A 27,955-nucleotide genomic window follows, 5' to 3' on the forward strand; every position below is an offset into this window, starting at 1 on the left:
GGGCCGCAGGATGAAAGGCAGTGGGCAGGCGGGGAGCGCACCGCCCTCAGATGTGGGTTTCTTTCATCCATTCACCCCGCCGGGCTCCTTCTGATGCTTGTCTTCTATTTCTTTCTGGACAGCAGCTCTGTCCTGACCCACCCGGCCCACCTCTTCCCTTCTGGAACCACCCCCGGCTCTGCTTTGCCGGCCTGCCAGCACCCCACCCCGGGGCGGCCCCTCCCCACCCGCTGCGGGTAACAGCGCTCCCCAAGGCCGGGTTTGGATTAATGAAGCCCAGATGCTGGACTGGGGACTCCGGCTGCAAGTTCTCGTGCTGGAGCAGCAGCTTGGCTCAGAGGGGCTGTCTACCTCCCCCCCACCACCACCCCGTGCTCCTGGCCCAGCTGCTGCTGGGGCTCCCGGGGAACAGCTGGAGAGCAGGTTCTGGCGGCCGGTGCTGGGCAGGCGCCGCGGCGGGAGCCCAGGGAGGAGGACGTGGGTGGGGCTCCGGGTGAGGGGTCTGGTGTGGGGAGCGCCGGATGAGGGCTCCCATGTTCTGCCCCATGACGCAGTCCAGATGGGGCTGCCTCTCCCCAGGACTCGGAGGGTGGGTGGGAAAGCTGGGGCGCTCTGCAGAAAGGGAACCGGGGTCACCAGTCCAGAATGGAAGGGGATGGCCGGCCCCTCCCAGGGTGGCCAGATAAAATACAAAGATCGCATAGGAGAAACTCACGCTAAAAAAAATTGTTCTTTATCTATAGGAAGTTCATATTTAACTGGCATCCTATATTTTTTATTGGCTAAGTCAGGGCAATCCTTACCACACCCCCCAGCTGAACTTCTTCTTTAAGTAATAGTTTTATTGGACTGCAACATACGAACAGAACACAGACCGTAAGTGTGTGCTCAGTGGGTTTCCACAAGTCGAACACATGTAAAAACCAGCACCAGATCAAGAATGAGGGAGTTCCCTGGTGGTCCAGTGGTTAGGACGCGGCGCTTTCACTGCAGGGCCCAGGTTCAGTGCCTGGTTGGTGAACTAAGGTTCCCGCGAGCCACATGGTGCGGCCCCGAATGAAAAGAAAAAAAAGAAGAAATGAGACGTGAGCAGAGCCTGCCCGCCACCCCACCCCTGCCAAATATCCCGTTTTTGTACTTAATGTAAGTGAAATCATACCGTATTCTGTTGGAACTGGCTTCTTTCACACAGCCCTGTGAGGCTCACCCGTGCTGCCGGATGGAGTCGTGGCTCATCCACATCGTTCTGCGTGGGCTTGAGATGGGTGGGTGGAGCCCAGCCCTCTGTCCATTCTAGTGGCGGATCGGTGCTGCTCGTCCGCCTCTCTTTTCTCGTATGTCGTACGTGTGTGCCCGGGAGTAGGACTGCCGGGCCGTGGGGCGGGCACACGAACATCCTTATCTTTAGTAGGTCTCGCCAGGCAGTTGGCCAACTAGGTGTACGCGTTCATGTCCCCGCCAGCTGTGTGGGAGCGTCTCCCTCTTTCCCATGTTTTGCCCTTCTAGTATGTGATGCTGCTGCCTGATGCTGCTTTTTTCCCTTTTTTTTTAATCAAGAGCCTCTTGCCTTGTTGATTCCTCTGATTTTCTTGAATAAGAAGATCAACAAGGCCCTGCTCAGGTACCACCTACCCTCCTGGCTTGGAGGAGGCCATTCCCACCTCCGTTCCCCACCAACTGGGAGCCCCCCTGCACCCACGTGAGGCCACGGTGGCCGCAGGCCTGGGGAAGTTGCAGGGGCGCCTTCAGCACCGCTCAGGTGGGGCTCAGTCCTGCTTACCCCAGGTACTTCCTTAGGGAAACATCATTTCCGAGGGCTGCCTGTCCCCGATGTCCTGTTCTTCGTTTCCCCATGAGGTCGTCCCAAGGATGGGGGTAGGGGCGCCCGTGGGACCCTCCAGCAGTGTTGTTACCAGAGGGCATTTCTCCTCTACGGAGCCGCTTCCAGCCCACGTGTTTTCCTTCGTGTTCCTTCAGTTTCCGCCGGCTTCAGGACCTCTCCTTAGCTTCCCCTGGTGCTGGCTTTCCGCGGGAAATCGGGACTGTGGGCCACATCTGAGTCCATGCCAGGGGCTGCCTTCTGCTGTCCACGGGGGCAAAAGTGTGTGAAGCCTCGAGGAAGGTGTAACCCTCCACCCCTTCTCCCATCGCCCCTCTCCAGCCTCTCCTGGCCACTGCCACCCCTAGCCCTGTCCTCTAGTCTCTACTTCCCTCCTCTCTTCTTTTACTCACTCCAGCCCCTCAAGGACCCATGAAAATCAGAGCCCAAACATTAGCGTCTGAAATCCCCAATAGAGGTCTTCACTCCTGAAGAGTGGAGACACCAGCTCCATCCTGAGTGAATCAGTTAGGACTGTTTGGTGCTAGACTTAGGAGCCCAGCTCAGACTGACTGAAGAAGCCAAAGGGACTTTATCGGCTGAGCCGACCAACCCACTGACCGCACGGGTCCGGGGGCCGGAGGCTTCAGGCAGGGCGGGCTCTGGGTGTTGTCAGGGCTCTACCTCTGCTTGCTTCATCCTCCAGGCTGCCCCACAAAGAGGCAGGATGGCCACCAGCGACAGGGGGGTCACCTCCCACCTGATCAGTGGTCCTGCTGGAAAGGCACACGCTCTACTGGTAGCTCCAGCCAAGACCCCGAGGCCACCTCTCAGTGGCTCAAACACAGGGACTGATGGGCCAGGCCTGGCTCACGTGCCCACCCTGGGAGCTGGGATTTGGGCCGGGTGTGGTGGGTGAGGGTTTCTCCAAAGGAAAGTCACGGGATGCTGGCTGAAAAAAAAAAAACAACAAAACTTGGCCTCACCAAGCCCCGGTCACCCGCCTTCCACCACCCTACATGGCTGAAAGATCATAATGCTGCAAAGGAAGGAAAAGGCGACGGTCTGTGCAAAAGAGGTTGAACAGTCCCTATCTCTGTGTAGCACAAATATATAGAGGAAAAAGTAAGACGATAAATACTACTACGCTAGCCTCTGAAGTTACCACTTTTTTTTTTAATTAATTAATTTATTTTTGGCTGTGTTGGGTCTTCGTTTCTGTGCGAGGGCTTTCTCTAGTTGCGGCAAGTGGGGGCCACTCTTCATCGCAGTGCGCGGGCCTCTCACTATCACGGCCTCTCTTGTTGCGGAGCACAGGCTCCAGACGCGCAGGCTCAGTAGTTGTGGCACGCGGGCCCAGTTGCTCCGCGGCATGTGGGATCTTCCCAGACCAGGGCTCGAACCCGTGTCCCTTGCATTGGCAGGCAGATTCTCAACCACTGCGCCACCAGGGAAGCCTCACCACTTTTTTTAAAAAATGATTTTTTCTTTTGCTTATTTTAAACTTTCCCATCTTGCATGTTTTATTACTCTAAAATAAATAATAAATGCTATAAACCAAAGGAGAAAGCCAAAGTTCCCCACGTGGCTCTCCCCTGTTCACATCTCGGTGTGTGTCTGCCCCTCCTGCGCCCACCCTGGGGACTTCAATCCCCCCGCCCCGGCCCAGGGTGGTACATCCCCTCAGTCTCTCTCGCCCCTTCTCTCACAGGCAGCTTCGACGCCAGCTCAGCCTCGTGATCATTGCCCGGCTGCTGGACCAGCAAGAGGACGCTCCCTCTCTGGCAAGAGAAGGCCCAGGTGAGTCTCTGCCTCAGCATCCGCTGGGGAAGCCCGGCCGGCTCCTCCCGCTGCTTTTTCCCAAAGGTTGGGAGCCTCAGGGCCAGCGGAGTCAAGGTGAGTGGAATTTTCTGCTCACATTCTTGCATTCGACGGTTACTTTTTGCATGCCTACTATGTGCTCGGCACTGAGGATAGAGCAGTCAGCTGGGAGCAGGTATTACTTTTTCAAAAATTGTGGTAAAATATACATAACATAAAAGTTACCATTTTAACTTTTTTTTACCATCTTAACAATTCTAAGGGCAGAGTTCTAACCGTTTTGAAGTGTGCAGTTCCACAGTCTTGCGCAACCACTGCCACCATCTACCTCCAGAACTTTTTCATCCTCCCAGACAGAAACTCTGCACCCGCTGAACACTAACTCCCATTCCCTCTTCCCCAGCCCCTGCTTATATAACTTTTTATAGGTGGAAAAACAATAAAGGTGAAAATGAACACTACTAACTTAACCCTGCTCGCTCCCAGTGACCCTTCTGCCCCATGTCAGGCATTCTTGGGGCAGCAGGGGAGGAAGTGCCTTCTTTCCTCTGCCCTCTGCTCTCCAAAAAGCTCCGACTGCAACCTCCTTGCAGCTCAGAGAGCAGTAGTTCAGGGGCCCTGGGCGCAGCATGGGTCACAGCCAGCCCAAGGGTGGGTGGCAGAGGGGTTGAGAATGCTCTCACCGGCCTCCCCCCACCCCAAGGGCCTCCCTGGAACCCCAGAAGAGCTGCCGGGTGCAGCTGAGCCGGCTTGCAGCACGAGACAGGCAAGGCAGTCCCGGCGAAAGGCTGCGTCTCTAGTCACTGGAGGTGCACCAGGCAAGCCCGCGGCCAGAGTGCTGAGAGAATGTTCTGGACCCTCCTGGGGCGGGTGGACCATATATGGCTGAGTCTAAGGGGCCACGATCGCAGGGCGGGAGCTCAGAAAGGTGACCGCTTGGCTTGGCTCATCCAAGCAGGCCCGGCCTGGCTTTGCCCCGGCTGCCCCTCTGCCTTCCATGCTTTCCCCAAGACTTAGGACGGCGTGAGCGTCTTCTCAGCCCAGTTCCGGCTGAAGTGTCACCTTCTGCAGGAGGCGTTTGCTGACCACCCAATCCAAAAGGTGCCCTGGCACCATCACACTCTTTGAAAGTATTTGTGGTGCTCACCTCCTGATATTTTTTCTTTGTTCAGGGTCTGTGTACACACACACACACACACACACACACACACAGCATCCGCAGCTCCTTGAGTACAGGGACCAAACGGTTCCTGCTCACCACTGCCCGTCAGCTCCTAGCACAGTACCTGACACACACACGACCTCAGCACACACGTGTGGGCTGAAGGAACCCGAGGCTGAGTTCCCGGGTGTGCAAAGGAAGGTTCCCCAGGCAGAGACCTTGGGAGGGCAGGAGGGGAGGGTGGCCTGCTCAGGGGTCACTTCACAAAGGTGAGAGCCTGATGACAGAACATCTCTGCGAGAAAGAGAACAGAGGAGCCAAACAGGGGCGGGGCAGGCAGAGATGCAGCGGCGAGGACAAGACAGAGTGATCCCAGGAGGCTCCGGCGGGGGGTGGGGCAGCCTGGTAGAGAGGCTTTGGCGTTGACCCGAGTGCGGCCACCGAGCTCCTTGGAGAACCAAACACGTGTCAGCAGAGCGGAGGTGAGAGGCCAGAGTGTTGAGATCAGGAAAGGCAGGACTGGCTGCACGTGGTGGGTGGGAGTAGCCACCGTCCGTCCGGCAGCACTTGGCAGCGATCAGGAAAACACAGGCTGGCTCGAGCATGAGGGTCAGTTCAAGGCTTGGGGTTTTGTTTTGATTTGTTTTTTATTAGCCAGAGCCTACGCAGGGGAGAGTGCGGGGAGCGTGATGAGGGCCAGAGAGTGGCGAGGGGAGTGGCACGGGGGAAGAGCTGGGTGGTCTGGCCTGGCGGGGACCTGGAGGGGAGGCGAGTGAGCGGGGCTGGTGGGGGAGGAGGGCCGGGGGGATGCCTCCCCCAGGGAGAGCTGGCCTGGGAGCTCCCAGCCTGTCTGGGGCGAGTCCAGCCCTGCCCCTGTGGGTCCCAGCTCCAGGGCTGTCCCACCACACCTGTCACCCACCTGCCCGCGTGCCCGACGTGCGTTCGTGAGACCCCAGCCAAGCGCCTCCTGTGTGCCAGGCTCTGCACCAGGAGACGACCTCGGAGGAGAGGGTGTGAGCGAGGCAGGCCGAAGGCCCGGTGACTGACTCTGCCCGGGGGCAGCGAAATGGCTTCCAGAGCCGTCCTGAGCCAGGTCTCGAAGGGTGCGTCAGTGCTCGTGCCGCAGAAAGGAGCGGGGCGGCAGGCGGACCGAGCGGCCCAGGCAAAGCTGCGCCAGACCCGCGGCGGCTCGAGGGGCAGACGGGCGGCTCGGGCCTGCCCGCTGTCCTCCTGATGTGCTTCCCCGTCCCCACTGCAAGCCCGCGTCTGCTGCACGGCCTCCTGCCAGGTCTCTGGGCTGCAGGCGCTCCCCTTTCCAGTCAGGCCTGCCAGGCGGCTCCTTAGGAGACACGCCTTCAGAGGGCCACCTTGGCCCTGCAGCCGCCCACGTCAAGCCCCCACGCCCCACTTTCCCCACTCCTCCTCGACCACGTGGCTGCCAGGGCTGCCTGGGCCCTCCTCGCGGGCCAGCCCAGCCACCCTCTGCACGTGGCTTTGTGCCTGGGGCACTTCTTCCTTTCCACCCATTACATCCCAACCGAAGTGGTGGCTCTAAGGTGCTGCAGAGCACGGCTGAGCCCCGGTGCGGTACAGATGGGGAAACGGAGGCAGGCATGGTTAGGAGACTTCTCAGGGTCACTCAGTGGGAAAGCCGTGGAGCCAGGATTCAAACCCAGGTGCCCTGACTGCAGAATCCGTGCCTGGGACCCCTGCAGTGTGCCGTCTCTGCTTCTCCAGCCCCTTCCTTGGATCCTGCTGTGGTGACAGCCTGGACCACACGTGCTGCTTCACCTGAGGTGCCCGGCTGGTCCCTTGAGCTTTGGTCCTGGCTGGCAGATAGGAGGACAAGGGCCGACCCTTCCTTCATCCATGCATAAGTGCTTGATAAACCTTAGCAATTGATTCACCGTGAAGGGGACTTCAGTGGTTGAGAATTGGCTCGTAGAAGGAGAGGATCTGGGGTGAGTGTCCAGGCAGGGGGTTCTCAGGGCACCGCTCGGCAGGAGGAGTCCCCGATGCCTGGATTGCTTGGTTCTCCATCTCGGGCTGCAGCCTGAGGCCCCAGGAGCAGGAGCAGGTGCTGAAGAACTGAATTTGAGGGACAGGACTTCTGTAGGTGGTCGGGATGCAACAACCCCACGGCTTGCATCTTCCAGGAGAGTCTCAGGGTCAAACTGCTTCCTTCCTGTTGTTCCTGCGAATCATGGGAATATCCCAGAAACAGCAGAGTTTTGGCCCCAGGCACCAGTGTGCTCCAGACACAGCTCAGGGCACTGAAGATACAGCCCTGAACAGCATTCAGTCTCCTTCCCTCATGAAACTCAGCGGGAGACAGACACAGGCACCAAGAGAGAAGTAAATCTTTGGCATTCCAGATGGTGATAAGTGCTATGGAGAAAAATAATGCCAGATAAAGAGGAGGGGGAGTGTTGGGGGGATGCTGTTTTATAGGGGTGAACAGAGAAGGGGACATTTGAGCACTGACCTAAAGGAGTCACGCAGGTTTCTTGGGGAAAAGCATTCCGGGCAGAGGGAACAGCCAGTGCAAAGGCACTGGGGCAGGCAAAGGCCTCTTAGGTTGGAGGCAAAAGGAGAGGCCGGTGTGGCTGAAGCAGAGGGCTGAGGGTGGAGTAGGAGGAGTTGAGGTCAGAGAGGTAAGTGGGAACTCAGGTGGGGGCTTGACTTTCATGCCAAAGTGGAGAGCCACTGGAAGGTTTTGATAAGAGGAGGGACATAATCTGATTTATAAAATTTTTTACAATTACACTGGCTGCTGTGTTGAGACTAGACTGTTGCGGGTGGAAGGAAGCAATTGCAGTAATCCTGGCAACAGCTGATGGTGGTTTGGCCTGGGGAGATGGCGGCGCACGCAGGTGGCGAGCAGTGGTGAGATTCTAGGTGTATTTCCCAAGTACAGCCAGCGGGATGCGGAATGGGAGAGAAAGGAGGCGAGGAGGCCTCCAAGACCTATGCAGCTGGCAGGATGGAGAAGCCCTTTACCGAGACAGGCGAGACACAGGTGTAACAGGTTTGGCGAGAAATCGGGAGTTCGTTTCTTATCCCAGGCCACCTCTTACAACACAGCAAGCCTGCTTTGTCAAGCCATGCCTTCCAGTTTGGAGTTTGGAAAACACGGGCTTCGAATGGCCAGAATCAAGGGAGGCAAAGTCTTGCATCTACTATGGAAAGGCCAGCTGCAGACCTGACCTGCCATTCATTCATTTGTTCATTTAACAAATGCTTATTAAGCATATACAGTAGTCCCTGCTATCCGCGGGGGATACAGTGCAAGATATCTAGTGGGTGCCTGAAATGGTGGATAGTACTGAAACCTATATATGCCATGTTTTTTTCCTATACATACCTACCAATGATAAAGTTTAATTTATAAATTAGGCACAGTAAAAAATTAATAACAATAACTAATAATGAAATAGAACAATTATAACAATATACTGCAATAAAAGCTATGTGAGTGTGGTCTCTCCCCGTCAGAATATCTTATTGTATAAATTTGATGCCTTTTTCATCATAACTAAGCCCTTATCACGCACTGTGACCATAACTTTTACATTTTGAGATGCAGTAGCAAAAACCAGCATGGGTTTCTTTTTCCTTCTTCACAATTTCACGGATAGGAGATTTGTTCTCACTGTAGATCTTAGCAACCTCAGCACATGATTTTTCTCCCTTCCTTCTAAAGTCAAGAACTCTCACCTTGTCACTTACAGGAAGCGCTTTAAGCCTTCTCTTTGGCACATCTGAATTGGCCAGCATCACTGCCCTTGTGCGTTGGGACCTTTATTAAGTAAAATAAGGGTCACTTGAGCGCAAGAACACAAGCACTGCAGTACTGCGCCAGTCAATCTGGTAACTGAGACGACCACCAGGTGACTAACGGGGTAGGATCCGCTGGGCACAGGGACGTTCACAGCCAGGGAGGAACGGAGCAGGACTGCGCGAGATTTCATCACGCTACTCAGAAGGGCGCGCGCGATTGAAAACTTACAAACTGTTTATTTCTGGAGTTTTCCACTTCATGTTTTCGGATCTCGGTCGACCACGGGTATCTGAAACCGTGGAAAGTGAAACTTCGGATAAGGGGGCGCAGCTGTGCCATGTGCCACGTGCTGTGCAAGGCTCTGCAGTGACCAAAACTGCCCTCACGGAGCTTACGTTCTAGTGAGGGGCAGGGAACAGATAATAATAAACATAACAAACAAGAAAATGACATAGCATGTCAGAAGGTGATAAGTGCTTGGGAAACAAAAGTCGTGCAGGGAAGGGGATTAGCAAGAGCAGGTGCTTGCTGCTGGGTAGATGGGTGGGCGCCTCACTGGGAAGGTGGGCCCGGAGGAAGGCTGGAAGGCGGAGGGGGCAGCTGTGCAGTGTCCGGTCAGAAGGCCCAGGCAGGGCACAGGCTCCAGGGAACAACAGGGGCCACCCGGGGCCTCGCAGACATTTAAGATGCTGGCCTTCTCCGCTGGGCCAATAGAAGCAGCTGCCGGGGTCTGAGCACAGGAGGGACCGCTGTGTGGACAGTTGCCTCGCTGGAACTGTCTGCCGCCTCTTGCCGGACAAACCGACAAGGCCAGCGGAGGCCTGCCTTTTTGGGTGATCATTTGCTTCTTGCCTGGGGATGTCTGTCCTAACAGGCTGAGTGTTTGCAGAGACGGCTCCCAGCGGTGGGGGTAAAGTGGGGAGGCATGCTGGTCAGAGCCTGGCCCTGCTGGGACCCACGCAGCCCAAATAAGTCCTGACCGCGGAGAAGGGTGTGTCTCCCGGGGAGGGGATGACTGCGGCTGCCAGAGCTGGGAACAAAAGAGAAAAAGCAATCAGAAGGCAGCAGCTTGCTGTGCTGAGCAGAGCGAAGCTGTTTTCACGGAGGGAGAGGAAAACCGTGGGAGCAGCCAGCCGCTGCTGTGTGCTCCCCGGCCCAGCCCGGCCCGCCCAGGGCTCCTGGCAGGGAGGGTCCCAGCTGGGGCGGGGCTGCCTGCCCAAGGGCTGCTTCTGGGGGCGTGGGCTGCAGAGCCCGCTCCTGTGCTTGCACAGCTGTGAGCCCGGAGCAGGCGGGGCTGTTTTGGAAACTATCACCAGACTTGGAAGGCCTGACTGAGCGAGGCAGCACAGCTCTGGTTTTGGTGACGCTCCAGATGGTGCCTCTCTTCGCCCAGAACCTTCCCCCCTCTCTCTCCCTGCCTCCTGCCCTCCCTCTCTGCGATCAGACGCTAGGCCAAGAAGCCCTGGCCCCCTTCCAGGAGCCGAGGCCCCGGGCCTAACTCCTAGCCCTCACTCAGCCCAGCTGCTCTTGTGGGCTTTCTAAGCCTGTGGCTGGCGGAGGCGCTGAGCAGGTGTCTGCGGGCGAGTCAGGGGGAAGAAGCCAGGTGTGCCAGGCAGGGCTGGGCTCGGGCAGGGAGCTGGCCCAGAGGCTTAGCCCTCGCCCTTTGGGCCAGCCTCCACCTGCTACATCTAAAGACATGGTGCCTCTGTGAACTCCCCTGGCCCAGCTCTTTCCTTCTGCATCCTCCCTCCCCAGGGTTACAGGTGGCCTCAGAGGGGCCCAGGGCTCAGAGACTGACCCCCGGCCGTGAGTTAGCTCTGGGGCAGCTGGTGGTCCTTGCTGGGGCTCAGCCGAGGCTGCCCAAACCAGGTGCAGGGGCTGGGTGGGAAGGAGTGGCTGGATGCAGACACCTGGACTTAGGCAGGCCATGTGCCCCCATTTGTTCAGAGATGGGGGGTAGGGCAGCTAGCAGATTGAGTGATATAATACATTAACCAAAGGGCAATGTGTGCACCTCGCGGGGAATCCCATTCCAACAAAATAACTGCATGAGGACATTTTTGAGACAATCAGAGAAAAGTGAACACAGGTGTTTGATCGTGTAAGGAATTCTTGGTAATTTTGTTGGGCAAGAGAATGATGTGATTATGTTGGGGAAAAACTCCTTATCCTTTTCTGTTTGAAGCTCTTTGTGGGTAAAATGATACGGTGTTTGGATTTGCTTTGAAATTCTCTGGAAGGAAAAAAGGCGGAGGGGGCCTGGGGGTGATGAGTGCAGTCATCATTCACGTTCACACAGATGGGTATGCAGGTAGTTCTCAACCTCTCTTCTTTCAGGAGTGTTGAAAACGCCCGTGGTAACAAGTTAAATGACAAGAGAGGACCAGCGGGCCTGAGCAGCAGCTCAGGGTGGGAAGGTCTTGTCCGGTGGCAGAGGAGACCCTCTTCTGGTCTTGGTTCTTCTAAGCCCTGAGTGTCTGCTCAGTCCCGGGATGTGGGTTGAGTCCTCCTCGTTCACTTGTCTAAAGGATGCATGCCCTGTGAGCGTGAGAGCCTCTTCTCCCGGGAAGAAAGGGTGTGTTTGTCTCCATTTCACAGATGGGGACAGGCTCCGAGAGGCCACACGGCTCCCAAGGGAAAAGGTGCCCCCAGGTCGTGGAGCCAATGGTCTGGCTCCAGAGCCTAGGCTCTGACCCATGCCTGCCAGCCGGGGTGTCCCGGCCATGCGTCCCCAAAGTGCCCCAAGCACTCGTGAGTTATGGCCCCCCTTCTCTCCCCAGCTGTCCTCGCTCAGCCATCTCCTGAGCCTCATGAGGCCATCAACCCTGGGGCAGTACCTGGGCCCTGAGACCATGCCGCCCGGCCAGGAGCAGCAGCCAAAGGCCAGTGCCCAGCTAGACTACAAGGTGAGCACCCAGCCCCTGCCCACCTCCTCCAAGGCGCCACCCCAGGGTAGCAGGGAAGCCTGGGCTGTCCACAGGGCACAGCCTGGGGGCCTTTAAGGCTGCCAGTCCTGAAAGCCCGGGGCCTCGGAGCAGAGCCCAGCCAGCTACTCCCGCCCGTCTCCACAGAGCCTGTGCCCCTCATGGAGGCGCAGTGGGCACGGGCGTGCAGGCTGTGAGTTTCGCTGTGTCCTTTGCGGCCTGGCGTGGCTTTGTCAGCTGCGTTAGAGAGAGGATGCAGGAGATGAAGTGCTGGCGAGGGGAGTGGCGTGGGAAGGGAGTGCCCTAAAGGAGAAGCACAGGGAATGTTCAGATGCAAGAGGCCCCTTGTTTGCTGCGAGTGGAGCTGGGTCCAGCTCCCTGTTCCTATTCCCTGTGGTCCTCACTGAGGCCGAGTCCTTGGCCTTCCCCCAGTTCTTCCTAATTGACTTTCCAGACGTCGCCCAGCTTTCCTGAAAGCTATGCTTTGGCGGGAGTCAGGGGCAACAAGGTACCCCAGAGCCTGCCGGTTGTGGGGCTTGGAATGGTCAGGCCTGTGGCCCCTGGGGTGAATGTCAAGCAGGGGTGGCGGTGTAGGGGCTTCAGCCTGGGAGTCCCAAGCCTGGCTCCCTGGGGAGTTGGGGGGTAGCGCTCAGTGAGCTCCCCCATCCCTGGGGACTCAGGGATGAAGGATGCAGATAGGCATCTTGCTAATTTAGGAAGGCGGTAGTTCCAAAAGCTCACCCAGGGGTTGGATGTTGACATCCAGAAGGCCAGCCTTTGGGCATCATTCTGCAAATCAGATAAGTGAATTAATTACTTAATGAATACAAATGAACTGTTAAGAAGATATGATAACCCCCAGGTGTACGCTCGTCTCCTGGAACTCGCAGCAAAGGTTATCTCTCAGTTGTGCCTAATGTCAGTGAGTTTACGTGAGCTGTCCCCGGGCCCTGTTCCCCTTTGCCGGCTATTTCCCGTGAAACTGGAGCTCGTTACGGAGGCTAAGTCTGGGTGTTCCGGGGGCTCTGGAACAGAGGTGGGGTCAGCCCCTGGGGGTGGTCTGTCTGAGCAGGACACAGGTGGGCAGGCCCCAGGTCTGGGCTGGGGGAAGGGAAAAAGAGAGAAGAAGAAGGGGAGGGGCAAGAGAGAAAAGAGGACACTTGTGTCTGGTCTGGCCAAGGAAGAGCTGCCCTCCAGGCCCCTGGGGCCACCCCTGGACCTCGCCTCACAGTCTGGTAGCACATGTGCCTTCAACAGGCTGGGGAGAGAGGGGAGGAAGCGGGCTGAGGGTATCCTTTTATATGTGAGGACTGTTCTCATGCATGTAAAGGAGGCTGTGAAGTGTCAACCCCGGTCGGCTGCATATTGGAAATGACCCATTTGGCCTGGAAACACGAGGGGCCGGCGTGTCTTGGCCGGGTGCTGGTCCAGGGCAGCAAAAGAGGCAAGTGAGGCCCAGGCAGCTCTTAGATGCCTTTGCTGCTGCTCGAGCCCACTGGGATTGATGCTGGCCTGAGGTAGCCAAGAGCAGAGAAGGGACGGGGAGGGGTGGGGCTGGTGCGGGCACACGGGCAGCAGTCTGCACGGCAATGTGGAGCATCCTATATCCCCCTGGGCCGCGAACTGTCCAGACCGGGAGGGGCCGGGTGGGGCAGACGACTGGACTCCCGCAGCCCAGCCCCACTCCCCGCGGAACCCACTGACTCCTCATTAGGGCCAAGGCGTGTTTCATCTTCAGAGACGATCGGGCTACTCACCAGCCAAAAAGAGCAGCGGCGTCATCTGCCCTGTTTTACAGGGGGTGGTGGTGGTCTGGGCTGGCCGAGCCTTTTATCCCTAGAGCTCGCAGTCTCTGCCTTCTTTCTGCTTGGAGTGCAGCGGGGAAATTAAGGCCGGAGTGAGGTTGGCCTGAGGCGACCCAGCCTGGAGGAAATGGGGACAGGCCTTTCCCAGCGTTTGGGGCAGCCCTGCTGGACCCTATCCCTTGGGGCAGCCCTGCTGGGCCCCGCCCCCAGGCCCCTCACTCCTGTCTGGGAGATTTCCTGCCAAGACTGCTGGGTCGCAGTCCTCCTCCAGCTCTGCAGATAAACACTTCTGCCAGCCTCCACTCCCTCCCCCACCCCTCCTCCTGTCTCTGCCTGGGGCCTTGGCCCAGGCTCCTCCTTCCCCCGGGAAGCTCCCAGCCTTCTTCCCACCCTGGTCCTGCCTTCCCCGGAGGCTGGGTGCTCCGTGCCCAGGGTGTGACTCTCTCTCCTCACTGATCCCATGGCTTTGCAGTTGTCCATCGACTTGTCTGTCTCCCCAGCTAGACTGTGGGCACAGCTGGTGTCTCAGCATCGCGTGCTGTGTTGGGCGCTAGATGGTTGAACGAGGGCACAAATGAATGAATGCAATTGTAATTCTCCCGCTCTGAACTCTCTCCTTCCAGCCCATTCTGGCCCTCCCACCCCTCTGCTGGAAAGCGCCCTCCCTCTGGATGCCCTCAGACCAGCCTCTGTGTATAGGCCCCCTTGTCTCTTAATGTCCTTGTTTCATTAAGGCTACAAGAGTTGATGGCCTGGGCTTCTCCTGTTGGAGGCCCTTGACTTCAGAAGTGTCACCTGCTTATGAGTGAACCAATCACAGCCATTGTTTGTAATTTTAAGCTAGTGAGATTCCTGCCTGAGAAAGCTAACCACCAAGTTCAACAAAAGAAGCAACTTGCTCCTTCTGCAACACTGCAGGGAGTGGGTGTGGGATGGGAGGTGGGAGGGGGCTGGGGGGTGCGAGTTCTGTCCTAGCTCAGAGTCACAAAGTGTCCTAGCAAATCAGGGCAGAGCTTGTGTGGAAAATAGGAATCTTGCTTCTGAATGGGATGATTAGAGTACTTTGAGCATTTTAAAGTGCTTTTGGATAAAGAAGTTGCTCAGCCCCTGGGTGATTTTTGGCAGCCCTGTGCTTGCCTGGTTTGCGAGGGGTTCTCCCAGAGGAGAAGGAGCATTGAGGTCAGAGTGATGCCTGGGGGTCTGGGGCTGCTGTTTGAGAGAGGTGGGAGAGTTTGTCTTAATGCAGGCGTGTACTCTGAGAGCTGGCCTCCAGGTGCTTCCCTCTGGCCCATGGGTACCAATTCTGCAAGAGGCCAGCTCCTTCCCAGGCTTCCGTGTGTGTGTGAGGCTGTCCTTTCGGCCTCTGGGCAAACATCGTGTAACTGGACTCTGTTTTCCACTGTCTCCTCAAAGCGACGAGCTCAGCCGTACAGCCCAGAACCAGGGGTGTCCTGGGGGCTTTCTGTTTTCTTTTAGCTGACTTGCCTAAACCATATTTGCCCAGACTTAACTCATTTTTATCGAGATGACTGACGCTGTGGTCTTGTTAAACCTCCGCCGCGTGTAACGTTCCTGTTGACCACCCTTCCTTGCCCTTCCTGACTTCTCCCTGGCCTTCTGCCACATGGATGCTACAGGGAAGGAATTTTTGGTTCTGTATTTCCCCTAGGGATTTGGAAGGTCTGTAGAACCAGGATCTTTATGGTAGGGTGGAACTTTTCCCCCAGTTTGGTTAAATTTGGGAACTTTGAGGAAGTTAACCATCTCTCATTGTGTGGAAAGAAAACTTAAGGTCACGGAGGGGGACGTCCCAGCACTGGGGCTGCCCTGAGGCACCAGCCGGTTCTGTCTCCTCCTCTGCCTCTTGGGCACACCCTCCTCACAGCCCGACAGTGTCCTCACGGGACAGATGGCCCGGGACCCACTGAGGGTCCTGCATCTGTGATGGGCCCTGTCCCCCCAGGGCCCAGCCGCAAGAAGCCACCCCACCCAGACTGAGCCTGGCAGCTGCAAGGGGCTCCCATCAGCTTCCTCACCATGCACACGCCTCGCCACGCACGTGGCCTGTGCTCCCGTCTCTGTGCTCGTGAGGCTTGTTTATAGGAGAAGTGCATGTGTGAACAGGGAAGGGGCGGGGTGTGCTCTGGGCTTGGCTGATGCTCCGGGTAAACCCCGCCCGGCCTCACAGATTCCTTTGAACTCACGCCTGGCGTCTCTGCACATCTTCTGCAGAGGGCACGGGACTGCCGCGCATGTGTGTGTGCACGTGTCTTGTGCGTGCGTGTGTGTGTGTGTGTGTGTGTGTGTGTGTGTGTTGTGTGCATCTCCTGTATATCTTTATGGTGTCCCCATGTGTTAACAGAGTTGACAAACAAGTTTTACTGCTTTTACTCCTGCGCTGGCCTGTCCCTGTGTCGGGTGACCCTGCCAAGAGCTGCCTTACGTGACTGGGTGTGGCTGGGGAGTTTGGGGCTGCCCTCCGGCTCTCTGCACCCGCCTCTGCTCCCTGCACTCTCCCGCTGGCACTCGACACCAGCAGGGGGACGTGGACTCCCTCAGGCTTGGCTGGGGCACAGGCTCCTGGCCCTCGTGTCACCTAGAAGGACAGATGGAGCAGGAACCCCTCCCTCTCCCTCCACTCTCTGCCTTCTCCCCTGAACTGCCTGCCCCTTGCCCTACACCTTAGGGAGAGCCACGCCCACAGGGCTGGGGACCTTGGTCAGGCCAAGATGAGGAGGACTGGGAGAAAACAGACTGGTTTTGAAGAATGGACAATGGCTATTCAGGACTCCTGAGTTCCTCCCCTGGCTAGTCTGTGTTGGGTTCCTCCTCACTTCCTCCAAAATGAGGAACAGCTGGCATCTTTGGAAATAAACTTCAAAGAGGTGACCTCTGGGGAGGTGACCTCTGGGTAGCTGACCCTAAGGGGAGATCCGTACCCCAGATACACATCACAGCCACCTGAGTGGCCGCTGAGCCCCTTCATAGTGGGTACCTCTGAGCGTCTGAAGGCACATGGGGCGGGGGGCCCAGGCCAGCTTTGACTGACTCCTAGGAATTCTGGCTTCTTTGCAGGTGTATGAGCAGGGCTTAAAGTGATGTTGTTGAGCTGGGGAGGAGAGGCTTAGATTCTGCAGGCAGCTGTTGTTGAAGCCCAGCCAGCTCGAGTCCTCGGCAGCTCTGGCCTGCTCTCTGCCCTGCCCCACCCCAGGCTCAGTCCTCCTAAGGACCCTTCAAGGGTCCCTCCCGTAGGCACCATCCTTGCCCCATGCGGGTGACTCACCTGCTTCTGCCCTAAGACCCCCCTACCTCTGTCTCTCCATCCTTCAAGTCCTTCTGGACAACTCGTGATCGTCTTTCTCCCATTCCTTCGTAGGAATAAGCGAACCTGAGTGCCTGTCACATCATAGTCAAACCCCCCCATCCAGAGCCTTTGTCAGCTGGCCCTACTTCATCCATGCGGTTTTTCTCCTGTGCATCAGACCACTCCATTTGATTCCAGGCAATGGGTGTCTTTCCCAGAAACCCTCCGTTCTCAGGCCCATGTCTTTGCTCCTGCTGGTCCTCCTTCCTGGCGATGCCTGGCCTGTCTCTCCTGTCCTTGGATTCCGGTGGTCATTACAGTCTGTTCACGCAGCCAGTGGCTTGTCCACACATTGCTTCACACACCTGAACAGAGTCGCCTTTGAGGGTTGGGTCCAGGGCCTATCTCAACCACATGCTTCCATTAAAATGCCTGCCCTGAGCAGGTACAGTCTGGTGAGGGACGCTTCTCCCCTCTCCCCTGCACCCAGCCCCACGCAGCAGCCTCAGGAGTGTGGGCGGAGGAGCAGTGCCCGCTTGCGGGATCTTAGTTTCCCGACCAGGGATCGAGCCTGGGCCCCAGCAGTAAGAGGGCCGAGTCGCAACCACTGGACCACCAGGGAGTTCAGCAGTGCCTTCTAAGAGCCCTGTCTGAGCAGCTTGGGCTCAGCTCCCACTATCACGCACCTGAGCGGGGAGCAGGAGGGGTGTGTGAGACCCCTCACTAGCTGTCCTCAGCCTGGAGGAGCAGTTGCCAGGCAGACCACGGCCCTCTCAGCTACTCTTCTGCTCGCCGCCTGTCCTGTCCCTTCTCACCCTGTCTTTGCCGGGACCCTGTAGTGACAGAAACACAAACACACGTCCCAGGAGGTCCTGGGACAGCTCATCAGGCTCAGCTGGACCAGGGCTGAGCAGTGTCGTGAAACCTCAGTGTTGCCCTCTGCATCTCTAGGCTCTGCCCTTTGGTGCGTTCCCAGGCAGCTTTCCCGCTGCTTCTGAGACACCCCGGGCTTATTTCCTTCCCTCTGCAACCCTAGCCAGGGGGAAAGAAAGAGCTTCTGTCCTGGATCCTAACAGAGTCCCAGAGTTGAGTCTCATTGGCCTGGCTTGGGTCATGTGCTCACCTCTAAGCTAATCACATAGCCAGGCATGAAGTGATTGGCCAGCCCAGGTCACACATCTTTCCCTGGAGTCCGGGCTGAAGTCCCCACCGTGCGGCACCTTGGCCTGGGTGTAGGGGACGGGAGGCTGGGACTCGACAAAGGAGGGGGCAGGATCCTGGGCACCAGGAAGCCTTAGTGTCCGTGGCATCCCTTTGGTCTTCAGCCGTGGGCAGAGGCCTTGTTCTCTAACACCCACGGGAAGTATTAGGAGGGCAGTGCTTCCCAGGCGCTGGCCGTGCCAACACGCCAGGAGACAATACAGAGAGTGAGAAAGATAAGAAAGAGTAGGGCGGAAGCCATTGCTTTTGAGGACATGGCTTTTGAGGAAGCCACCACTCCGTGGGGCCTCTCCAGCCCCTGCCAACACCCTGGCTGGTTTCAGGGGCTCCCTCCGGCACTGGAATCCGCGTACTGATGTACACGTGCACACCCAGGCGTAGATTCTCAAACACAGGCACCGAGAATGTCGTCCTCTCTGGGCAGCAGGCAGAGCTGGGTTTCCGTTCCAGATCCCCCTGGGGTCAGGGTCTCTAGTCCCAGCTGGAGGAGCAGGAAGGGCCAGCCAATCCCCGCCTGTCAAACCCCCCCCCCCCCGCCGCCGCCCCATGGCCAGCAGGAAGCCAGAAAGGAAGGGTGGGCTGGGTGGGAGCACTCCAGCAGGGGTTTGCCTGTAGCCCCTCGGTTCCTCCCACCCGCAGACATAGGAGGGGGGCAGATGCGCTGAGATAACCCCCTGCAGCAGGTCCACAGGAACAAAAAGCCCTCAGCCTTCCTGCTTTTGTCTCAGCTGCATCTCTTCCCCACCTGGCCCCGCTGTGCCACGGCCTCCTAGTTCCCTCCCCACCCTCACTACCAAGAGCAGGGGCCAGGGCTGCTCAAGGTCCAACTCCAAGTTCAGGATAGAGCTTAAAAAAAGAATACCTCTGTCCCTTTCAAGTGAGTTCAGGGTCTCAGGTCTCTGAACCCCCTTCCTCTGGGCAGCTAGAAGAGCAGGTGAGGGGCTCATCTTCTGAGGTACCTGTGGAGGGGGACCCATGCTGGGCCCCGAGGCCCTCTAGTAGCCTCAGCAGAGATATCCCATCTCTCCGCCCCGCTGGGGCCTTGAGACAAACTTTCTAGGCAGTGGCCGTTCGCAGCAGCTGAGCCGGAAGTCCTGGTCCTGTCCAGATGCTGCCAGCCTGTCTCCCGTCAGCCTGTTGGCCTCATCCTGCTCCATGTCCAGGGCCCCACCCACCCCCACGCCTAAACAGGCACTTTCATGTACAGAACTGAGTGTCTGGCCTTGCAAGCCCCCGGGGTGAGTCTGGCAAGTCCTGCCTGTGACGTCTGTTCTCTGGCCTCTGTGCCCTGTGCTTCCACGGACCTGGGCTAGGAAGAGGTGCCATGTCACCATGTCATTTCCTAGTGATGTCGGTCATGTGTCCTTGTCATTTCCTTCTCTCTAGGACTTATGACGGATGACCTGTCCTAGTCAGTCACTTCCATACTCAGCTTTCCTGTGGGCACAGCCCTCTGCTTGCTGCTTTGGTGCTTGCCCAAGCCAAGGTCAGAGAGTGTAACCTTGGAGCAGGAGCAGCCTGGGCAAGGGGAATAAATCATGCAGTTAACTTGTGGGGCGGAAGAAGTTAGGAAGAAATAGCATCCTAGAGATGGTGGCAGGTGTCACACTCCAGGACAGGTCCAGACAGGGTTCGCCTAGAAAAACGCATCCCCTCTCATCCTGAGCTCTGGTGGACACAGTAGCCAGACGAGCTTCAGTCTGTCACCAGTCTGAGGCTCTTGGCCTGGGGCCTGCAGGTAGCCCCACCTCAGGATTACTCATGACTGACTATTTTTGTGGTTATTTGCCCAGCCGGTGTGTGATGGAGTACCTAGACCATGCCCTGGGGCTCAGACCTACTGCCCCGAGTCTCCTCCCCAGGGGGGAGCCTCAGCCTCTCCCTGTCCTGCCTCTAGCAGGCCCTTGGGCCCTGGCTGTGCAATGCAGAAGGGCCTTGATCTCTCTCCAGGGTTAAATCCCCTTTAGGGAATACGCGCGCACGCGCACACACACACACACACACACACACACACGCACAGCTTGTTCAGCTTAAGGGAGCCCGTTTAGACGTTTGCATCAGGCCTAACACTTAGTGGAGATGGTCATGCAGTCAGGGGACTTCTCCAGGCTTAGTTTCCACATCTACTGAAAGGGAAGGTCAGCAGGACCTCTGTGGGAACCCGCTGGGTCAGGGCACTGTGCAGTAGTGCTATAGGGTTTAATTTGGTAAAAGGAGAAAGAAAGGAAGGAAGGAAGGAAAGAAGGAAGGAAGGAAAAGAATTCATCAGGGTCCAGCTCTAGCCTTGGGTTTGAAATGGCCCAAGGCAGACCAGCACGGCTTCACTCTTTCCCAGACTTCTAGAACTGACCTTCAGTGCATGTGCTTGCAGCAAAGTGTCTCTGAGGGAACAGAACCCCTGAGCAGACCCACACGTGGCAATGACAGGACCTATGGCAGAATTCTCCTCCTGGACCTCCAGGCCTTCCAAACGGGGCTGAGAGCCGCCCAGCCAGGCTGTGGCTGAACGCAGGTCCCCCAGGACAGCCCCCCCCCCCACAACCCCAGAGCCCGTGAGCCTGGAGAGGTGAGACCAAGGGAGGCTGCTCTGGGGTCCTGGCATCCCGGGCAAGGAACCGGCCAGCAGTTGGCCTCGTGGGCCAGCTTGGTGCGCGGGAGCCGGCGACATCTGCAGTGTGAGCCCCTGGGCCCCCGCAGCCTGGCTGGAAGGCTGTGTCCTTTGAGTCAGTGTGTCCTCCCCAGCAGGTGTTCCTGGGTCAGCCTTAGTTCTCCCCCCACCCACCCCCCATGCCCCACAGCAGCTGCCCCAGAGCCTGGCTGGACCTGCTCCCCCAGGACCCTGCAGCCAAGAGCAAGATCTGCCATCAGCCGCCTCCCTTGCACCCCCCCCGCCCCCCACCGGGCTGGCAGCCTCCAGGGCTGGGTTCGAAGGGTTGCCTCGGGTGAGCCTGCACTCTTGGTCGGACCTGAGGTGGGAGAAACTATTATGTTCTGGCCAGAGCGAGTGGCTTCCTGGGAGATCCTCTCCCTCCCCCCCTCTGCCCTTTCTTAGCGTAAATAACCCACAGCCAGCTCCCTTGGCATTAGCTAGAGGGGAATTTTTCTAAAGGATGAAGTTCCTGGGAACCGTCCACCCTTTTTCCCTTTCGTCTCATGACGAAAGCTCAGCACACCAAGACTTGGCTGGCGGTTCCCGGGTCAGAACTAGCTGGACCAGAAAAGGAGACACTGGCCTTCCCCTCCCCTGGCCCCTTCGTGGGTGACAAGCCCAGTGGGCTGTCCCTTATCTCTCTGCCTTGTCATCCTTCCCCAGGGAGAGGACGGGGCCCCGCCTCCAGGCTCTAGAGCCAGGAGGGAGGCATCCTGCACAGAACTTCTCAGAAAAGTCTGCCTGCCAGACTCCAGGGAGAGACCCGGAAGATGGAGCTGCAGGCCCCGCTGGCAGCAGCGGGAGGGGACCGTCCTTTCCTGTCGGCATTGGGTTCGGGCACGTCCCATGCCTCAGACTCTGCCTCTCCCCAAGTCGTTGACTGAGGTTTCCTGGCCCCATTTCCCTTGGGGGCTTCCCAGCCTCCACTCACGCCCCAGTCGGGAGGTGCTGGGTGACCTGAGCTGGGGAGGACCCGTTCTACAGACAAGATGCCCAAGCTTGGATGGATATAGCCCCCACTCAAGGTGTGCCCCTGCACTGCTCATTAACCCTGAAGGCACCCGGCACCCTCCCCTACACACATACATACCCCCGCCCGCCCGTAGGGACTTGGAAGGGGCCTCAGACAGGAGGAAGGGCCACCTTGCACTGGCCCCGCCGATGCCTGGCCTCTGCCCAGCCTCCCTTTCCAGTATCTTGAAAGAGAAGACAGAGCCCCACGTTTCTGTGGTGCCAGCAGGACAGGAACGGGCTTGCTGAGTTCAGGAACTGGTCACAGCACAACTGGAGCAGGAAACGCAGCTCTCACACCTGGCTGTTGACTGAGCGTCCTACCCTGCCTCCCGTCCGCCCCTGCCGGGCTCCTGGGCCAGCCCCTGCCCAGCCCACCGGAGGAAGTTTCCAGAGGAAGGAGACCCAGGTTCAGCCTCCCCCAGCCTGCTAGAGCCCCAGTTTCTGCTCATGTTTTGCTTCTCTGACCTTCACAGAAACAGGGCCTGGGAGAGGAAGGTTGAGGTGCAGGAGAAGCCTGGCGTGTCCCCGGCGCCACAGTCTGTCCCTTTGTCTGGATGAGAGCCGAAGGACCCTCTCTCACCTCTCCTCATCCTCTCCTCAGGGCAGAGACGGCGGGGAGGAATGGTCTGGGCGACTCTGCTGATAACGAAGCCCTTTTCCCCAAAGCGGGGAGAATGCTCCCAGCCCTCCTTCCAGGTAGTGGGCATGGTTCCCCCGGACCCGCACCCACCCTTTGGACGATCGGCTTATACAATGTGGTTAACAGGGCTCTTCTTCAGAACTACCTCTTCCTTCTTGCTATTCTCCCCCCACCCCCCAAAAAAACCCGTATTCAGAATAGTTTTCCGGGGATTTTCCCTCCAGATTCAGTTATGGGAATCGGCATTAAGAATGAAGTTGTGAAACCCGTACACACGTAGCCGCTCTTTTCTCTCAGTAAATCCCCACTGCACAGGCTTTCCTCCAGGGCGCTCCTCAGATCCCAGGCCCACCCTCACCACGCCTCCCTGCCAGGAAGACACATTCTGCAGGGGAGGGGGGATCAGGGGGCTGGGGGCCTGGCCAGGGCCTCCACCTGAGCCCACGGCCCAGCGCCTCCACGCCCCCTTCGGTTGGGGGAATGTTTACAGGTGAAAGGTCCTTCTCTCCCCTCTGCCGCAGCCCTCCCAGGCTTTCACACCCACCCCGCAGACAGGCCCCCCTCCCGGCCGCCACCCAACGGCTCCATCGCCCTTGGATATTTTCTTTGGCTTCTGCCACCTCTCACCATCAGCTTGCTCAATGCCCCTCTCTCGAAGAGGGTGCTTCCCAAGGTCACGTCCCTCTCCCCTGCCCCACACCTACCCCAGACCCACCTGGGCTCAGTCGTTTATCATTGGCATTGTCTTGTTTAAAATTAACTAAACCTTTTTTCATTATATTCTGATTATATGAGTAAAGTACACACATTGTAAAGAAATAATCTTAAAGACAAAAAAAAGATGAAGGAGGAAGTGTAATCCTTCTGAGAGCCGCGTTTTCACTTCGGTGGATTCCATCCCAACGGGTTCTATCCCCTGCTTCCCCCAAGTGCCCCCAGTCTGTCCTCCACAGCCCAGGCTCCCTGCTCCAGAGCAGCGTTGAGTGGCCGCCACTGCCCGCTGTCTGGTCCCTCTGCTGCCAGCCCAGTCCCCAGGGCGCCCCTCTTCCCCCGCTGCAGCCCAGCTGGTGCCCCAGCGGCGGTCAGTCCCTCAGGGAGTCCTGCCTCTGTTTCTTGCCATCAGCCCGGGGTCTGTCTGGTGGTGTAATCTTGGCTGTGCCCCACCCGCACAGGGCCACCTTCACCTCAAATCCTACAGCTCCTTTGAGACCTGGTTTAGTCACTTCCTCCCTGAAGCCCTCTCAGCTGCACACCACCACCGCTCCCCGCCTCCCCAGAAGAGCCAGAAGGACCCTTTGTCCTCCTGGTCCACGGGAAAGCTGAGATTCGGTGTTCAGTGTCAGTAACCAAATGATTGCCTTCCTGAAGCATCTTTTCCCCTCTGACGTCTGAGTGTGTGTGGCTGTGTCTTAGTTACGGTACAGTGTCTAGCACACAGGCTTGAGCCTGCCTTAGGGGGTTGGGACGGCGGGAAAGAGCCGTTTGCCACGACTGCAGAGTTCAGGAGTTCCGAAAGCAGTGGGCCTCCCGAGGGCAAGGCTAGGCTGGGGAAGGGGAACCCAGCGGTGGACCCTGCTCACAGAGGCTGGATCTTCCCCAGCCTGGGGCAGTGCCGCCTGGAGGCACACCCAGTGGACCCCCTGCTTTTCCCCACTGCCAGGTGCCGTGCCGCCCAACCCAGCCAGCCTGTGGGATCAGCCACCTGCGGGCCTCAGCTGCTGTGCTGAAGAACAGGCTGGCTCCTGGGCAGGGCAGGTGCCGCTGGAGGAGGGGGGCCGGTGGCCTGTGGCCTCGGGATCTTGCACGTGGTGTTTGAGCTGGAGAAGACTACACTCCAGAGTGTCTGATGCCCTCAAAAACGGTTCTAGTTTCTGCCCTAAGGAGGCTGCTGGGTCTGTGCAAAGAGGCTGTGACCGTTTCTGGGGCACCACCAGGTGCTCTAAAGGGGGAGGATGATAAGGGCAGGGGAAGTGGGGGGACAGGGGAGCCTTGGCTGGCTCTGAGCTCCAACCCCATTATCACCAAACTGGAGCCCTGCTGGCCATCTCTAGAGCCTGCCTCTCCCCTCCCAGCTCAGCCTCAGGGCTGGTTATCTGCCACAGGCATGATGGTGGGGTGCTTCCTGCCACCCTTCCTATCTTAGGAGGGGTCTGGAGGGGACAAAGCAGCAGGCATTTTGGGGGAGTGGGGGAGGGGTATGCCCACTGAGTGCCAGGAGCAGGCTGTCTTCACAGCAGGAGCCTCGCCTGTCTTTGGGGTGGGTGCTCCCCGTACTTCGTTTTCTCTGCACAGCAGGTGAATGTCTCATAAATGAATGGGCACCAACAGAGTCCAAGGGCACCCCGGGATCAAACTTAGCCTCTGATCACATAGAATCGGCCTTCGTCCTGTTTTCACCCCCTTGGTGTCCAGGGGGCAAGAGCGAGGGTATGAGTAGGTGGGTAAGGTGGGCAAATGCTCAACCAGACCTCCTGCCCTTTGCCCCCCTCCCCTCGCCAGCCTCCTCCGGTCAGCACGGTGGGAGTGTCTGGGCTGAGCTGCACATCTGTCTGTGCAGGGGTGTCCCCCCGGGGCTGAGCTGGGCACCCATGGGGGACCCGTGTACGCATATAGTGGACAGTGGCATCTGGTCACAGTGCGCACAGGCGTGGGTGCCTCAGGGAGCAGAGCAGAGACCTCGGGGACCACAGGCACCAGGCAGAGCTCAGAGTGGACAGGCCCCTCTTGCCCACGGGCTTTCTCCTCTGGAGCCCCAGGACGGGGCTGGGTGACAGTGTGGATTTCTGGGTGGCAGGGATTTCTTCTTTTTCTGAGGGGAGGGAGCACGGTCATTCCTCAGGGGCAGAGCTCTGAGGGAGCGGGGCCCTCCCTCCTTGAAGACACCTCCCCAGACACTGTCGCAGGGAGCCCAGGGCTGGGCCGGAGCTGCAGTCAGGGAAGCCTGTCTCTCCCCAGGTCTGCTACCTGTGCCACAGCCTCCTGACGCTGGCTGGGCTGGTGGTCAGCTGCCAGGACATTACTCCAGACCAATGGGTGAGTCTCCCAAGAGGCTGGGCTGGGGCCGCTGGGGGAGGAGCCCAGCCCGCTGCCAGGAACTGAAAGGAGTGGGAGGCTGAGAAAGAAGCAGGCCTAGGGGAGCCGGCCTCGTCCTCCTCCCAGCGTCCCACCAGGCCTTCCCAAGGGATACTGACCCATGCCCCCAGTTACCCCGTGCCTCCCCTCCCTTTCCTGCCTGACTTCTGAGCAGTCACTCAGATCCGTCCTCCTCTTTCTCCGTTTTTGTGCTCCCCTCCCCGACTGTGGCTGCCGGGCCTGTGCCCCGCCCTCCCCCCTCCCCCCACGGCCTCTGCAGGGAGAGCTGCAGCTGCTGTGCATGCAGTTGGACCGCCACATCAGCACTCACATCCGGGAGAGCCCCCAGGACATGCACCAGACCAAACTCAAGGACCTGGCTGCCCAGACCTACATCCGCTGGCAGGAGCTGCTGGCCCACTGCCAGCCCCAGGTGGTGCCCACACCAGCCCCCAGGCTTGGGAGGGGAGGGAAGTGGTCAGGCGGCTGACCGGAGCCCTCAGTGTGTCCGCCCCCTCTGCAGCTGCCGGGTCCTGGCTGGAAGATGGGGGCAGAGGGCAGTGCGGGGAGACGCGTCCTCGGTGGGCCATCGCCATTCTTACCGAGAGTCAGAGGCCCCGTGTGGGAGTGCGGTGAGGGAGGCACAGAGCAGCCGACTCCGGGGTGAAGGCAAAGAAAAACTTCACCCCGGAGAGGGAAGAGCCTGGGCCACAGGGCCAGTCTGTCGTGAGCTGTGCCAGGAAGGGGCAGCAGAGGCACCAGCTGTCCACCCTCTGCCCAGTTGTCCTGTGGGCCTGAGGCTGGCCTCCCACTCTGCTGGGGGGAACGCGCCCAGGCTGCCCTGGTCCCTCCAGTTTTTGTAGCAACAGCCCTCACGCTCCTGACTCCCTCAGACTCCCTGGGTCATAAATATTCATAGCTAATGTTTATTGAATAAAGACCCTCTTCTACGTGAATCCACATAACCTCCATGAGGCAGGTATTGTTATGATCCCATTTTACAGATGAACAAGCTAGCCAGAGTCACTGAGAGGTTAAATAGCTTGCCCCATCATGCAGGCCGGGGCGTGCAAATATCCGAACCAGGGCGCAGAACCAGCCTGACTCGCAAGGCTGCACACTTTGGCACAGTCCAGCCCCTGCTCTGGCAGCCTCCCTTCTGGCCTCTGTCCGTTCCTCCAACAAGCAGCCCTCCCACCCCCTCGCCCCCAGCCCTGGATGCAGATGAGCTGGGTCTCGTAAAAACTCTTTCTCCAACCCCCCTCCCAGTGCTCCCGGGCTCCCAACTTGCCTTTCCTCTGACTCCCCTCTGCTTGTCCTTCCCCCGTAACCTCTGACTTGGGGCTGACACATCAGCCACAGGCTGTGGCTTGGGTCTCAGATTTCACAAGTCTCTGAGAAAGCTGGAGAGCAGACCTCACCCTCAACCCCTAAGGAACTAGATCACACTGGTCTCTGGTGAGAAGCAGTGTGTTTGTCATGAAAAGAAGGAAAAGTGGTTCGTGGCCTGGCCGAGCCGGGGGGGGGCAGGTCCCACCTTCCTCTCACACCGCCCTGGGCCTGTGAACGGGGAGTAGAGAGAACCAAGGCAGAGCTGTGGTTGAGTGGCCTGTGGACCTGCCACGTCCTCACCTGGCCTGGGAGCCCCAGGAGCCTTGTGGCTCAGCACCTGGCACGGAGGAGGCCTTAGTGGAAATTCAAGGGATGCTGGAGCGCCAGGGAGCATCACATCGGTGGGCCCTACCTGGGCCCAGACCGTCACACCCTGCTTTTCTCTTTGCCACAGACCCGGTACTTCAGCCCCTGGGAAGACATCTAATGGAGCGGGGCAGGGGTGGCCCAGTGCTCCTGGCTCTGGCAGGAAGTGAACATGGCCCAGGTAACTGGAGGCGTGAAGAATGGAGGCCAGGGGAGGACCAGCCAGCTGAAGCAAGCACCTGCCTCCCCCGCTGCCCTGAGCCCCTCCAGGCAAGCGTCCTGCCTCTCACTGCCTGGCTCACCTCTCAGCTCTCCTTCCCTTCCCCACCGTCTCCTCTCCCCAAGACCTTTGTCTCCAAAGCTCTGGTTTCCCTGGGCCTCCTGGGTCCTCCGGCCACCATCCTCCCCACCCTCCTTCCCCTCTCTGTGTGTCCCTAATGTGAGGGTTCTTTGTGCACGCTAAAGTCTCATTTCAGCATCATTGGTTACGAGAGTTCCTTCAGTCCCTTACTGAGGGCCCGTGCTCAGCGTCCAGTTTCCTGACTTCTCGCTTACACTTTGCAGAATTCTCACCCCAGGCAGTCATGTGCCCCGCCCCACCCCCTGCAGCTGAGGGCTGTTTGTAAACCTTCAGGGAGGGGCAGTTCTGGCTGTGGCCTGAGAGCTGTCAGACACCCAGAGAGCAGGGATGGGGAACGTTTGTTTGGACCGGTCTGGGACCACTCCCCACACCCCGCTGCCACTGGGGAAGATCCACGGAGTGAGATGGTAGCTCAGGGCTGTAATTACACTTAATTCAGTTTATCGTTGAGCTCTGAAATCAACTCCCAGACTTAGGAGTTGGGCATGGGGAGCAGTGCCGAAAGATAGTTCCCAATACTTTTTGTTTTCCCTCTGCCTTACCCAAGATCAGTTTTGTGGGCCCTGATCCCTAAACGGGTGCTGGACATCTTTGACCTGCTCCCCTTGAGAAGTGAGTGAGCCTTCGGTACCCCCAGGAGATCTTTGGGTATCACTTTCTCTTTCTGTCCCCACGTCCAACCC

General features: G+C 58.3%; 1 protein-coding gene and 1 long non-coding RNA gene across 6 annotated transcripts; one reads left to right on the forward strand and one right to left on the reverse strand.

The window, feature by feature from the left end:
- The first annotated feature begins 3,532 nt into the window (after positions 1 to 3,532).
- Positions 3,533 to 27,381, forward strand: FAM178B (family with sequence similarity 178 member B). Of its 5 annotated transcripts, none has more exons than XM_036872400.1 (5): positions 3,533 to 3,619; positions 11,364 to 11,489; positions 25,097 to 25,174; positions 25,494 to 25,646; positions 27,000 to 27,381. In XM_036872400.1, the coding sequence occupies exons 2-5, from the start codon at positions 11,394 to 11,396 to the stop codon at positions 27,030 to 27,032; spliced, it is 360 nt and encodes a 119-aa protein (XP_036728295.1). In that variant the 5' UTR covers positions 3,533 to 3,619; positions 11,364 to 11,393; the 3' UTR covers positions 27,033 to 27,381. The 5 variants fall into 5 exon arrangements, with proteins under 5 accessions (XP_036728295.1, XP_036728294.1, XP_036728293.1 ...); XM_036872399.1 differs by lacking the exon at positions 3,533 to 3,619 and adding an exon at positions 5,163 to 5,284; XM_036872398.1 differs by lacking the exon at positions 3,533 to 3,619 and adding an exon at positions 5,396 to 5,411.
- LOC118905685 lies at positions 8,840 to 13,557 on the reverse strand. Its single transcript, XR_005022319.1, has 3 exons — positions 13,265 to 13,557; positions 12,249 to 12,296; positions 8,840 to 9,613 (listed from the first exon to the last, which is right to left on the reverse strand). It is a non-coding gene; the product is annotated as an uncharacterized LOC118905685 (long non-coding RNA).
- Positions 27,382 to 27,955: the final 574 nt, after the last annotated feature.

This window comes from Balaenoptera musculus, chromosome 13, assembly GCF_009873245.2.
Source record: "Balaenoptera musculus isolate JJ_BM4_2016_0621 chromosome 13, mBalMus1.pri.v3, whole genome shotgun sequence".
Lineage (NCBI taxonomy): Eukaryota > Metazoa > Chordata > Mammalia > Artiodactyla > Balaenopteridae > Balaenoptera > Balaenoptera musculus.

What these genes read in the sequence shown, in the direction of transcription:
- FAM178B (XM_036872398.1), top strand. An exon ending in GTGCCCAGCTAGACTACAAG is followed by an intron (nt 11,490 to 25,096) that starts GTGAGCACCCAG and finishes GTCTCTCCCCAG; the next exon opens with GTCTGCTACCTGTGCCACAG. An exon ending in TGGCCCACTGCCAGCCCCAG is followed by an intron (nt 25,647 to 26,999) that starts GTGGTGCCCACA and finishes TCTTTGCCACAG; the next exon opens with ACCCGGTACTTCAGCCCCTG.